This window comes from Alligator mississippiensis, chromosome 2 (genome assembly GCF_030867095.1).
Source record: "Alligator mississippiensis isolate rAllMis1 chromosome 2, rAllMis1, whole genome shotgun sequence".
Taxonomy (NCBI): domain Eukaryota; kingdom Metazoa; phylum Chordata; order Crocodylia; family Alligatoridae; genus Alligator; species Alligator mississippiensis.
In genome coordinates this window covers 132,480,774-132,495,400 of record NC_081825.1, presented here as the reverse complement: position 1 = coordinate 132,495,400, position 14,627 = coordinate 132,480,774, and the positions used below count along the sequence as shown (strand labels likewise).

General features: G+C 46.3%; 1 protein-coding gene across 7 annotated transcripts in view; it reads left to right on the top strand.

The window, feature by feature from the left end:
- HGSNAT (heparan-alpha-glucosaminide N-acetyltransferase) overlaps positions 1–14,627 on the top strand; it is a 32,754-nt gene that overhangs the window by 404 nt on the left and 17,723 nt on the right. Inside the window, exons 1-7 of one of the 7 annotated variants that reach the window (XM_059722164.1) lie at positions 5–145; positions 6,189–6,304; positions 7,235–7,368; positions 8,721–8,842; positions 11,450–11,519; positions 13,028–13,097; positions 14,147–14,250. In XM_059722164.1, coding sequence (XP_059578147.1) covers positions 64–145; positions 6,189–6,304; positions 7,235–7,368; positions 8,721–8,842; positions 11,450–11,519; positions 13,028–13,097; positions 14,147–14,250 — 698 coding nt within the window. In that variant the 5' untranslated portion in view covers positions 5–63. Of the gene's footprint in view, positions 1–4; positions 146–6,188; positions 6,305–7,234; positions 7,468–8,720; positions 8,843–11,449; positions 11,520–13,027; positions 13,098–14,146; positions 14,251–14,627 lie in introns of those variants that run through there. The other 6 variants (XM_059722162.1, XM_006268472.4, XM_059722161.1 and 3 more) reach the window with 6 other exon arrangements.

The following is a 14,627-nucleotide window of genomic DNA, read 5'->3' as shown; positions in this document are numbered from 1 at the left end:
AAACCGCTGCCGCCGCCGCTCAGGGCTGGGTGGAGCCGAGCCGAGCTGAGCTGAGGCGCGGGGATGGCGGGGCGCCGGGCCGTGGCGGCGGCGGTGGCCGCGCTCAGCGCCGTGCTGCTGGCGCCCGGGCTCTCGCAGCCGCACGGTAAGGGCCGGGGGGGCGCGCAGCTCCTGCCTCTACCCCATCCCCCCTCACCCCCACGGGCGGGAGCGGGGCGGCCTCTGCGGGGCCATGGAGCAATTGTTTGGATATCAGAGTGTGTGCGCGCCAAGCTGTGATTTGGACACTGGAATATGTGTGTACATTTCTGTGTGTGTACATACACATGCGTATCTAGACGCAGATGTATCTATGCACATACATGGATGCATATGCGTATATATAAGCTTGTGCCCCAGATACGTGTATATCCAATACCACCTGCAAGCAGCGCAATGCAATCTCCAGGCATTAAAGTTATATATACCAGAGGTATTTCTAGACGTGATTTGATTTGAACTTTGGAATTAACATATATAAATCCTTGTGCCCCAAATTACACACACATGTACATACACACACCTGTGTATATGTCTATGTGTATGTACGTATGTATGTGTATATTAGAGGTGCACTGATACATCGGTCTGATACCGAATCGGTACCAATACGAAGAAAAGTTGCTGTATTGGATATCAGTCCTATGGGGCCAATAATTTGGCTGATAAATGCCCATGCTGCACGCAGCTGCAGTGCAGCACAGCAGAGCCTGAAGAGCTACCTTCAACTGATAACTCAGAAGCAGAGGGGGAGGGAAGGGGCATCAGGGGGCAGATCAATGTCCCCACGGAGAGAGAGGGGCCAGGGGCAGGCACTGCCCAGGTGGGGTGGGGGGGCGGGATGGGTGCAGCTCATGGTGGGGGATGGTTCCCACTGCTCCTTGCACCCCGGGAGGGCGGGGGGTGTGCCTCCCAGATCTGCACAGGGCAGGCTGGAGCCAGCGCTGCACGGCTCTTCTTGGTGGGGGGTGGGGTTGGAGCAGGTGCTGGCGATGCTGGGAGGGACTGCAGCCACCCCAATTTTCGCCGCAGCGCTGCTTCCAGCCTCATGCCGTGAGGCGTAGCCTGGCTTCATATCCTGCCTCCGCCCATGCTCTGGGAAGAGCCGAGGCTGCGCTGGGCAGCTGGTGGCAGCGGCAGCTCTGGGAGCAGAGCTGCAGCGAAATTTGGGGTGGCTGCAGCCCCCTCCTAGCACCCCCAATGCCTGCTCTGAGCCCAGCCCTGCTGAGAAGAGCTGCGTAGCACCAACTCCAGCCTAACTTGCACAGATCCAGGGGGCACCTCCCCCCCACAAGCCATGCCTCTGTTCTGCACTCTTGCCGACCCCGGGCAGCAACTGCCCCTGCTCCCTCCTTCACCATGGGGGGCATTAATCTGCCCCACCCCCACCCCTTCCATCACAACAGACTTACCACCTGGAGACAGCTCTATCGGAAATCAGATTGGTATCGGCCGATATGCCTCCTTAAATATCAGCTATTGGTATCAGCCCCAAAAATCTCTATCAGTGCACCCCTAGTGTATATATACACACAGACATGTATGTAGATATACATACACGTGTATATATAGTAAAAGCTCTTATCCGGCATCCCCCAGGAGTGGGGGATGCCGGATAACAAAATACGCTGGTTAATTGAGCAGCCGGAACAGGTGTCCTTGCCTGTTCAGGCCACCGCTTCTCCTGCTGTGTCTGAGGCATTGCTGCCCTTCCTGTGGCATCGCCGCCCCTCCCGTGGGCTCTGCGGGCCCTGCTGGACAGGGAGGTGGGCTGCGCGCAGCCTGCTATGCCGTGCGGTCTCAGCAGCACAGGCTGCTTTCCCCTGGGCTGTGGGGGCTTGGAGAAACTAGAAGTGCCATGGTGGGCACTTCCGGTGTCACTTTACCTTACAAACTGGCATGCTGGTTAATAGAACATGACGGCTTGTAAGCCCCTCCCCCTGGCCACTGCCATGTCCTTGTTGCAACTGCCCAGAGCCCATGCCCAGGTTGCTCTGCACTTGCTCTCTGCTGCCGTCACTGCCACCTTTGGGCCACCCAGTGGGGCAGTGGTGGCAGAGGAGCCACAGGGCAGCCTAGGCATGGGCTCTGGGCGACTGCAGCAAAAAGGGCCTGGCAGTGGTGAGGGGGAGGGGCTGCTTTTCCCCCCTGCTCTGAGCAGCAGTTCCTGTCCAGTTGCTGCTGCCACTGCTCAGCAGGTGAATCTGGAGCATGTGCAAGGTGGGCTGGGGTCAGGGCTGTTTGCATGGGTTCTGGTTTGCTCTGGCTGCTGCGAGTCTGAAGCAGGCACAGGGCAGGCTGGGGTTGAGGCTGGGGCTATGCGCTGTTGATGATGGCAGGGGAGGAGCCTCAGGGCACATGGGCTCTAGGCTGTTGGGTGGGTGCTGACTATTGTTTAACTGTGCTATCAAAATTGTGATTAGTTGCAACAATTTTTTTAAATTGCAATTAATTGTGAGATTAATCACTTGCAGCCCTAATATTAACCTGTGCCCCAGATAGGGAATTATAAATCTAGCTATCTATATACCTAATTTTATATATATATATATATATATATATTCCACTGTTTACATCAAAATACCGTCTCTATAAATATCCTTGGGCCATATAATTTTAACCCAGCTGTTAACTTGTCTCCCAGATCCCTAAGCCTAGAAGTACAGCTACTTTCCATATCCAGGTGGGCATCCTGTATTCAAGTCCCGGGTCCAGAGGCCTGGGAGTTTGGATGCCCCCCATTCATGCTTGATCTTAGCCAGAAGGCCGAAACTACTGGCACCCACCTGGTTTTGGGGCCAGCTCTTTGCAGACCATCCGTTTCTAGGTATTCAGCCTTGTTCCATCTGGGAGAGCCTCTGGCTCCATGTGGAGGCTTGCTGGGGCTCCTTGAAAGAATAAGGTTTGCCTACCCTTGTGGAGTAATGCATAAGAACTCCATTGTCTGAAAAGAGACGGGCCCAGTGGCTGCTTGGTTTGGGAGAATAGTAGCAGGTGCTGATTCCCCTGTGAAATGACAGCTCTTCTGAGACACTTGGAAGTGAGACTCAATCGACAGAAATGCAACCTTCATGTCTCCTTCATACCACTCTTCAGTTCTGTATGCGCCGCTCTGACATGTACAAGGACATGGATATGTACATGGACAAGGTTGAACATCAAGGTTTCCTGAGCTCTGTCCATTCCTGTTAATTAAATCACTCACCTTATTGCACTGATTCTCAACCAGAGTGTCATGAGTAATTGCTTTCATAGATGTTAGGGGCTAGAAGGGACCTAACAGATCATCAGGTCCAGCACCCCCCTGCACTTGGGCAGGAATGATCCCAGAAAGGTGGTCATCAAGACATTTTTTGAAGATTGCCAGGTTGGGTGACTACTACCTCTGGGGGGAGCCTGTTCCAAACCCTCAGCACTCAACTTGTAAATGACGTACTGCAGGGTAAGATATTTGGCGAGATGGGAGCCCAGGAAGGGTGGCTGTGCCTTAAGGAAGTGATCCTTCGGGCACAGAGGGAGACGATCCTGATGCGGGGGAAAGGGGCCAAGAGGCTTCCTTGGCTAACCAGAGAAATCCAGAGCAGCCTAAGGGTAAAAAGGGGGGCATATAAGCAGTGGAAACAGGGAGAAATTAGTAAAGAGGAGTATGCCTCCTCAGCTTGCAGTTGTAGGGAGTCATTTAGAAAGGCCAAAGCTACCATGGAGCTGAGGATGGTATCCCAAGTCAAGGATAACAAAAAATTGTTTTTCAGATATATAGGAAGTAAAAGGAAGGCCCAGGGCGGACCACTACTGAATGGGCAAAAGCAATTGGTGACAGACAGGGGGGGACAAGGCTGAACTCCTCAATGAGTTCTTTGCCTCACTGTTCCTAAATGAGGGGCAAGACAAGTCTCACAATGGGATCGTAGAGAGACGACAGCAGGGCGCCGGACTACCAAGCGTTGACCCTGAGATGGTGCAGAGTCAGTTGGAGGGACTGGATGCATTTAAGTCGGCAGGCCCGGATGAGCTCCATCCGAGGGTACTGAAGGCACTGGCTTGACGTCATTGCACAGCCACTGGCAAGAATATATGAGCACTTGTGGTGCACGGACCAGGTCCCAGAGGACTGGAAAAGGGCCAATGTGGTCCCTATTTTCAAGAAGGGGAGGAAGGAGGATCCAAGCAACTACAGGCCAGTCAGTCTTACCTCCATCCTTGGCAAAGTCTTTGAAAAGATTATTAAGGCTCATATATGTGAGAGCCCAGCAGGAAAAATTATGCTGAGGGGAAACCAGCACAGGTTCGTAGTAGGTAGATCATGCCTGACTAATCTAGTCTCTTTTTATGACCAGGTTACAAAACACCTGGACGCAGGAGTAGGGGTAGATATCATTTACTCAGACTTCAGGAAGGCCTTCCATACGGTATCCCACCCCATATTGGTGAACAAATTAAGAGGCTGTGACTTGGATGATTGCGCAGTCTGGTGGGTGACAAATTGGCTAGAGGCTTGGACCCAGAGAGTGGTGGTGGACGGGTCTCTATCGACCTGGAAGGATGTGGGCAGTGGGGTCTTGCAGGGCTCGGTCCTTGGACCGTTACTCTTCAATGTCTTCATCAGTGACTTGGACGAGGGACTGAAGTGTACTCTGTCCAAGTTTGTGGATGATACAAAACTGTGGGGAGAAGTGGACACACCGGAGGGCAGGGAACAACTACAGGCAGACCTGGACAGTTTGGACAGATGGGCAGAAAACAATAGAATGCGATTTAACAAGGAGAAATGCAAAGTGCTGCACCTAGGGAGGAAAAATGTCCAGCACACCTACTGCCTAGGAAATGACCTGCTCAGCAGCGCAGAAACGGAAAGGGATCTCAGAGTCCTAGTGGACTCCAAGATGAACATGAGTCGTCAGTGTGATGAAGTCATCAGCTAAGCTAGGTGCACTTTATCGTGCATCAGCAGATGCATGACGAACAGATCCAAGGAGGTGATACTTCCCCTCTGTCGGGCACTGGTCAGACCGCAGTTGGAATACTGCATCCAGTTTTGGGCGCCACACTTCAAGAGGGATTTGGATAACCTGGAGAGGGCCCAGAGAAGGGCCACTCATATGGTTAAGGGCTTGCAGGCCAAGCCCTACGTGGAAAGACTAGGGTACCTGAATCTCTTCAGCCTCCACAAGAGAAGGTTGAGAGGTGACCTTGTGGCTGCCTATAAATTAATCATGGGGGCGCAGAAGGGAATTGGTGAGGCTCTACTCACCAAGGCGCCCCTGGGAGTTACGAGAAATAATGGCCATAAGCTAGCAGACAGCAGATTTAGACTGGACATTAGGAAGAACTTCTTCACAGTTCGAGTGGCCAAGGTCTGGAATGGGCTCCCAAGGGAGGTGGTGTTCTCCCCTACCCTGGTGGTCTTCAAGAGGAGGTTAGATAGGCATCTGGCTGGGGTCATCTGAACCCAGCACACTTTCTTGCCTGCGCAGGGTGTCAGACTCAATGATCTATTGAGGTCCTTTCCAACCCTAACATATATGAATCTATAAAGAACTTTTTCTTTATGTCCAGTCTGAAGCAATCTTTAATGAGTTTGTGCCCATTGTTTCTTTTCCTCCCCTGGGGGGCCTTGGTGAACAGATGCTCCCCCAGGCCCTGATGTACACCCCTAAATACTTATAGGCAGCCACTAAGTCCCCTCTGAGTCTTCTGTTCTCCAGGCTGAACAGTCCCAAGTCTTTCAGCCTTTCTTTGTATGACTAGCTCTCTAGGCCTCTAATCATGTGTGCGGCCCTCCTTTGGACTCTCTTGATCTTTTTAAGGGTGCCATGCAATATTAGCACTGGTAGGCATGCAGACACCTACATGTGAGTCGCAAGATAAACCCAGAGGTTTCAAAAAGGAATCCAGAACATAAAAAACATTCTGCCTTGTTGTGGTCTTTCTGAGCTCTTTGCAACAGAAGAATTGCTCTACTGTTTTTTTCAGTGGTCAAAAAAATAAGTAAAATTAGAGCTGGCATTTTCCGAGGGATGCCTTGAGTGTAAGAAGGTGTGCCCTTGGGTCTAAAAAGGTTAAGATTCTCACTGCCTTGTTGCCACAAGTGCATCATGCTTATCAAAATATTAACATTTGGCTTTCTCTCTGTTTCTGCTTCTCAACAGATGTAGCTGGAAAGAGACCATTAATGCTGAAAATTGATCAGGCCTTGCTGTTAATTCACAATGAATTGCACAATGAAGATTTGACAGTCTCCTGGCTTTCTGATTATTGTTACCAGGTAAAGAAAGCTCACCCTGCATGTAAGAAAAGGTTTTATTCTCAAGATGGCAGGATGCTGCAGGGGATACGGTGCTGGACTAGCACTCACTCACCTAAGGAATTATGGAAATACTTTGAAAATCATGGTTTTTTCAGCTGTTTCTCAGATGAGCCAAAAAGATCAGTGCCAGATTGGGGAAGGCAGATGCCTTTCATGTTCCTCATAGCCTCCAGTAGTTCCTCCCTCAATTCCCTTTTCCCTTTTGAACCCTGGCCCTCCCTACCCCCTCAGACTTCCACTGCTGAAAGCCCAATTATGGACACTCAGACTGGGAGCCACAGACATGCATGAGACTGATTCTTACAAGACATTAAGGCTTGTTTGTAAGATTAAAAGATATTTAAGCCCTTGTGCTTCAGAGCACAAGCTAAGGCTTGGTAAGGTGCTAAATAAAGAAAGAAAGGTGCTAAAATAAAGTTATGATGACAGTTCTTACTATGGACAAGTTATTCTGTAACTGCTCTCTTCAAGAATTCTTGCAGCTTCCTCTGAAGCAGTTAGTACTGACCTCTGCTAGAGACAAGCTATTGGGCTAGATGGAGTCTTATTCTAACCTGGTCCGGAAAGCCAATATTCTTGTAGTAGTGCCTTTTTTTAATGATTAAATTAATTATATCTGTTTTGCTGGGTATTAATTCTAGTGAAAGAGCATTTTTGAAAATCCCATCATAGATACTTTAATTTAGGCTCTGTTTTTTAATTTTAGCCTATAGTATTTCCTTCAGCCACAGTTCACAAGAGAAGTTAAGTGTTTGCTGTTTGTAAAACCAGACTTTCATTGTACTCCTGTTTCTAAATGTTTTTATTTCAATGGAAATCGCTTTGCTTTGTTTATCATCATCAGGTTGTCTTTCCTCTTAATCCTTGCTCTGGCTTGTTGTTTCCTAGTGCTTGTATCAGTACTTGGGGTTGGTGCCCATGAACAATACCTCAGGAAAGCCTCGAGTGGAAGTCGCAGTGGATGCCCAGCATTCTGTCACCCTCCAGCTCAGTGGCACGTCAGATGGCAAAGAGCTTTGCAAGTTTGTAGCCAGTCTGAAGATGACCTGTTGAAACCTCTAGTGCTTGAATGTTTATCTCTTACCAGACATGTCTCTAATGTCTGTGGCTTTCCCATCACAGTTAGTACTGGGTGTTTGGATTTACAGCTTAATGTTTGTGGCATCACTGCAAAATATTATTTACTTTATAGAGGTACCAAAAGGATTCAGTCATAAGTGGGGTCCATTTAATAAAAATCATAGAGAAATAGGACTGGAAGAGACCTCTGGGGGTCATCTAGTCCAATCCCCTACCTGAGTCACGATCATCCCTATCCAAATCAAACCACATTTTGCTATGTGCTATACAAAAGACACATGAATTTAGAGTCCCTGGCTCTGAGCCTGCAGATTAAAAAGTCAGGTGGTGTATGAAGAGTGGACTAGTTCAAGGAAGGAGGTCTTGCCAATTCTGTCTTTAAAGAAGTCAGTGGGATCTTATTCAGGGAAGGGGAAGGTTTTAGGAGGGAACCAAAGTACCAAATAAGCTCTGAGGGTGGATTGTGCAGGTATCAGTGAAATAAGAAAAATATTGCAAGGAATGTTGTAGAGTTGAAGAGAGAATCAGCATACAATAGGAGTCTCTGTGACTGCAGGGCTCTTCCAGAGCTCAGAGGGCCAGAGACAGATTTGGGGTGTGTCATGTTTAGGCCCAAGAAGGGATGGCGTTAGTGGTGGGAGGAAGAAGTGGAGAGGAGTCATATAATTGAGTCAGTAGAGAAGAGGAAGAGAGCAGTGAAGAGGGGACTGACAAAGGTAGAGTAGTTAAGGTCATAAGTGGACTGGAATCCCAGGAAATGCTGAGGGTTGGAAGTGGATGGGGAGAGGACTAAGTCGGAATTACTGATGTGGGGGCTGGAGAGGGGGATATGTAGAGCAGAGAGATTATTGTGCTCTGGAAATACTAGGTTGAGTGAACAACCATTTTTGTGGATACAGTCATTGATCCAGGGTTTGAGATAAAACAAGGGTAGCAGTTTCTATACTGGAGAGCTCATTGACATGGAAATGAGTATGGAAGGTGATAGGGAAGTATATTGAAAAGGAAATAGAGAAATCTTGGAGCAGGCATGATAGGCTCTGAGCCCTTCAAAGCACTTTCTGTTTTGCTAGACTGGGGGAGAAGGTCACCTCTCCTCCACTCGGAGGATGTTATGGGCTGTGGACTTCCTGGAATATTCCTCTCTGTCTTCCCAGGGCACTATTTCCACGGCCAGCTCACATTACTTTTTGTCTGGCCTGCAGTCTAGCAGTGCTTGCTGCATGGCCTTCTAACTATGCAGCGTGCTGTAGCTCCAGTTCTCTTCTGTTTTCCCTTGACTTTTTTTTTTCAGGATCCACTATCATTTTGGAGAGTTTGGAAACTATTCCCTCATAGTAAAAAGGCTCTACAGAAGCACCACAAACGTCTCCTGCACCATAGGCATCAATGCCAGTCCTGTCAACAGTAACCTCCGTATGTGGCACTTTATTTTCCTTTTTAACTTGTATAGTGCAAGTGTTCTCCTTTTAGATAAGATCCTTTTTAAAAGTCTTTTTAGCCTTTTTTTAAGTGAATCCCTGAGTTAAATATTTTCTGTTCACTCTAACCTCTACCCAACCTCAGCAGCCACCCTCTTTGCTCCTGTGCTCTTGCCATACAGCATCTGTTACTGACATAACTCATATCTGGAGTAAATCTAGTGGCCACAATAATTTCCTTCATGATAGCTATGTTCTTTCTTCTTTGATTTCTGCCCTTTTCCTTGATGAATAGTTTTCTTTCTCTGCCCTGTTGGGCCACTTTCCTTCCATCCTTCATTGCTCCCCCTCTGGCTTCAGCTCTCTCTTCAGATCCTCCTTCCTTCTTCCCTTGCCTTCCTTTTGACCCAAGACTCTTCAATTTTCTTCAGATATTGTCATATGATTTTTGACAATAATCCCCTTCTTTGGATGACCTCCAGTTCTCTCAAATTCAGCTCCCCTCTTTCTTAGACATTAAGTGCGCATCTCCACATGCACTTTAATGCACATTAGCCTATTTTAATGAGCATTAAAGCATCACTACAAAGCCATGCCCTTTAGCTAATGCACAACAAAGTAGGCTAATGCTCACAGATTCACAGAAGTTTAGGGCTGGAAGGGACCTTGTGAGATAATTGGGCCCAGCCCCCCCCTGCTCTGGGAAGGAAAGACTGCTGGAGTCAAATAACCCCAGCAGGGTGTGCATCCAGTCTTCTTTTGAAGATCTCTAGGGTTTGCTTCTCAGTTTCCTCATTTTTCTAGTACCTCACAATGGAGGTACTAGATTTAATGCACATTACCTAAAGCACGTTAATGAACATGCAGATATGCCCTAAGTTTTATCTGCTACCCACTTCCTACCGCTGCTGACGCTATCACATCTTCTGCTCTCTAACAACTTCCTTTCCCCTTTCCTTTTCATTTTTAACTTCTGTTGCTCATCACACTTCTTGATCTTCAAATATGTCTCCATCTCCCCATCTTAAGATGAAACCTTCCTTTGCCCTCTCCAGGTTCTCCCCCTCTAGCTCCTTAGGATTCCGTTCTTGCACACACCTCTGCTTTCCTTGTTGTGAAGTCTCTCGTTGACCCTGTTCAGACTGGCCTTTCCCACCTCCTTTCAACAGTGTGTTTTCATGAAGGCCACCACAGAACTCTTTGGCTGATACCTCAACATACTCCACCATTTTCTTGACCTGGGAACAGCATTTTCCTTTTCCTCTCTCCTTATGTTTCTTGACTTGATGTTTGACTTCTCCCCTGGGCAGGCCACACCAGATCAAAAACCTTGCTCATATTTAAAATGCATAATCACTTGTCCACAGGGTGATATTTTTAATCTGTATCATGTCTTCCCAGTTGTGTTTCTCAAAACCACTTCCAGCACTGGGAGATGTGGAGGCATTTTTCTTCTCAAATGGGGAAAAGAGGATGTATGTACTTCCACATTCCCCTGGAAGCTTTACTGCCACAACCCTGAAAAGCAGAGCTGGCAATGCTCTTCTACTAGAATTCCCTCTGGGATGGCTTCCTTTTGCTCTGTGACTGTGACCTGTCCCATAGAGAGGACTCGATGCAAAACCTGGGATGGCACAGTCTCCCACCCCTTATAAGGCCATTACAGTGTATTTGTAGGGAAATATCACTGGCCCGCTCTTTCACTTTGTCTTCTATTTTTGTATGTCACATCAGCACCTAGAAGCCTTGGGACCCCATAGCCTTCTGCAAGGGTCATGCATGAATCATAAGTATGAGCCCATCTGTGCTCCAGAGAGCTTGGAATCTTATGGAGAAGACAGGCTCAAATAAGCAATAAATGTCAGAAGGCACGTGCTTACATTATGTTTGAAGTTTTAGATCCTGTTTCTCTCTTCTACACACATGCAGATGTGCATATGTGCACGCACACCCATGTTCCTTTTTTTCCAGTATCCCACAATTATGTATTGCTTCCAGCCAGAATTTTAAACCCCTTTTTCATACTTTTTCTACTAACCCCTTTACTTATATTTTAATGCCTTTTGTCTCATTCTTCCCCTCATCTTCTTCCCAGAACCATTCCAATCTCTAATCAGTACCTTCCTTCATTCTTAATCCTTGTAAGAGATGGTTCTTTGATCCTTCCTATCCCTATAACTCTATAGAGAAATCCCCCATATTTACAAACTCAGTGTGTCATCCTTGCTTCCTTTACTCTACATTCATGCTGCTGCTTAATCTGGCCAGTTCTTCCTTTACAGCTGATACCAAACTGATTCTTTCCATAGCCACTCTGCTACAACTATATTTGTAATTTGGTTGCTTTGCTTCTGTTTTATACTGAAATTTACTCTCAGGAGGCTGCACTTCAACCTAATGTCCTTTCTTTTTGTATGGAGCTTTCTCAGATTACAGTACTATGCAGTATTTTCTCAGATTATAGTACTATATAGTGGGCCTGAATCACTTCTTTGTTTTTGCAGTGTTTGGTTCAGTATAATGCATCAGTGTATGTGGCCTAGGGTGCCTGTTGTTTCTATTAGATGAGCCATCTTTTTTTTTTTTTTTTTTTTTCATACAGCTATCCTGTATGCATTCCTTATTTATATGGGAATCCTCAGCATCTTGACTTTGGGACACTTTTTTATAAAGTAAGTTCACATAATCTGTAAAACATCCCTGTGTATGAGGGAGAGCTTCCTGAATTTTTGTTGCAGATTAAAGCATGCTTGCTAGAATTATTATTTGTATTGTGATAGCACCTGAGAGCCATAGTCATGGACTTGTAGTTTATAAGCTAGTTCCTTCTTTTTGGTGAAGATGTAGAGTTGTATCAGTTTGCATCTCTTGAGGGTCTGGTCTTAAACTGTCTTTCAAAGGCTAAGCCAAGGTTTTGATTTGAGAACAAGAAATGTATTGGACAAATTGAACTCTGACTGAATGGAGTAGTGCTACTTTGAGATGATGGGAACAGGGTGAGACTGGGTGATTCACAAAAGTGATAATGGGACATGTCACCTTTTTCTTTTGTCTTGGTAATGACTGGATATCTCAGTGGTCTGCCAGCCATTGGTGCTGTCGGACCTTTGCATCACAGTTGATCACTCACAGGCACTACTGTCCAGCCTCACTGAACAGCCAATGATTAAAATAGGCTTTAGAGAATTAACAAATTCTTTCTTATAAAAGGCTTTGTAAGCCAGTGCTGGGGCAGGTGCCTAGTATACCCTCAGGAGGATAGCATTTCTGTTGCCTCAGCCATGTTTGCCAGGCTGCTGTTCTGTTGCCTGTTTTCAACTCTTAAGTTCATTGCCTTATATCTGTTATGTTGCTGACTGAACAGCAGTTCATTTCATGCCAAGTAATTTGCTGTATTTTACCTGCCACATTGGACTTCAGCACAAGAAACAGCAGGAAGATTGAATAAGTAGGGAGAATGTTACCCTCTGTTCAGAAAAGAACTTAAGCACATACTTTATTGCTTTCCCAAGAAACTGCTGTACTTTGCTTCAGGGGTCCTGCACAACAGTTCAGATGCATGTTATTTTACTATCATATAGTTACCATTTTCTAAGTGTTGAAGTACTCCAACTGGATCCACTGTAGTGGAGTTTAATACAGTCAGTCTTTCAGTTCACCACTGGTGTTAGCAATGCGGATGGCCCTGATTCAGAAATGCCTCATATTCAGAAAAGTTCAGGATGGTACTTCAGCATGTACTTAAATCCCACTGACCTCACTGGGATTTAAACACGTGCTTTATTTTTATATAGCCCTCTATCCTGTACACTGATTGAGGCAGGCTGTCCTATGTGCAAACAAAAGAAATTACCTCAGCCCCATGCTTGTGATCATGTAGTTATTTGACCATTACCATAATGCCTGTGCAGAATTGGGATGAATTAGAGCTGCATGGATCAATTTAATTCTGGTATTTCCTAGTTTTTGTGTTTGACTTTGCTAACTTAAGTCTTTTTTACATAGCTTTTTGCATAGTGTCTGTATTAGCGTTTTACCTAGTGAAAACCTTTTTTTGTAGTAAAGATTATCTCAGTCTGTGATGTATATTGCTCCAACTTACTTTGTGATCAAGGTGTAATTTGGTATTCATGCTAAATAAGACACAATATGATTTTGGTTAATTGTTGTTAATTCACAGCATGGATCCAGTGAAGAATTGGCTTCATAAGAAACTGAACCCTAGAGAAACGGATCGTCTCATTAATTCTGTGAGTTACTTAACTGCACTTATTCACTGTCTGTGTTTTCACACTCAGAGCTCACATCAGTTAGCCCTTTTGGGGATTCAGTAAATTGGCAGCCACATCCCTTGCATGTGTGGGTTCCCTGACAATTGGTGCAGTGAGGACAGTCAGCTCTTTCAGTCTGTAGAGAGAACTACATGGGGCTCTGCACTCAGGTTTAATTTAGATCACCCTTCTGGCTCCTATTCAGTCAGCTTTTACTACTCTTTAGTTTCAGTGAAGGAAATATGCCATTGAAAGAATGACCCCTTGTGACAGGGACAGTGAAAGATGGAAAGCACCTCTAGTTCTTTGTCTGCTTCCAGTGCTACAGGCAGTTTAGGGGGATGATCTGAAATCAGGTCAGACTTCTCTGGGGAAGACCAGAGCCTGAAAGTGTTGAGGCCTAATTCTGCACTGTTAACCCCTTGGAAGATGAGTCATTACTGGAATCACTCTGTATTTACACGGGTGTAAATGAGATCCAAATGTGGCCAGTGTGCTTGGTCCACCCTAGATGAAACTGTTCCACAGTGCTCTCTTTTTATTCCATGAATAGCCTGGGTTCTCACCAGGTCTTCATTGCTGTGGTGTTTGAGAATCTCATAGTTTTGTCCCTGAAACAGTAGTATGAGATACTTAAAAGAAGTATTTTCTTTATTTTACACTTGGGGAAATGAGGTCCAGGGTAAATTGAACAATTGTCCTGCAATCACACTATGACACTATCTAACCTTGGACGTGAATCCAGTGTGGTGTTCACAAGACCATTCTTCCCACCCTAGTTAAAGCAGCAGCACGGGTCTAGCAGTGTGATCGAGCCCCTAATGGGAAGAAGTACAAAATGAGAAATGTGGGAAGTTACCACAGTGGAGAAAGGAGGAGAGAAATCGGAAAAATAAAATTACAGGAATTAAAAGTGTTTCAAATCCTAAGACCTGAGCTTGCCAAGTTTGGTTGTCCCAAAGGTCAAAACTTCAGAGTTGTAGGTGCCACCTAGCACTTTCCTTTCATGTATTGTTTCTGTTTCAAAGGAGCTGGGGTCCCCAACTGGAGCAGATTCTGTTACCGGTGACCATGGTACGAATGTGTGGAGTGTCTCCCAGAGGCGCCTGCGCTCCCTCGACACATTCCGAGGGTAAATTGCAGCTGCAGCAGCTTTTGTATCACTCAGCTCAAAGCTTTTCTAAGTTTGAATGAGTGGCATTATGGTCACAGTAAGAAACCTTCACTCTGAGGTAAAAGAACAGTAGTTAGCCATGTTAGTCTAAAGTCAGGCAGAAGGCAAAGTAGAGGTGCATCTATCTTATAGGCTAACTGAATCAGACATGCACAAGTTTTTGTGAGCTCATGAAAACTTAAGCATCGCTGATTCTCTTAGTCCAAAGGTGTCAAACTCATCCAGCCTGAGTGGTTCTCTGGGTCTGGTCCATGGACCCCTTCATCTTCCCCTCCCCCGGCATACCTGATCTGGTGGCATCTCCAGCTAGTCTGGACCCTGCACTGCGTGCAGCA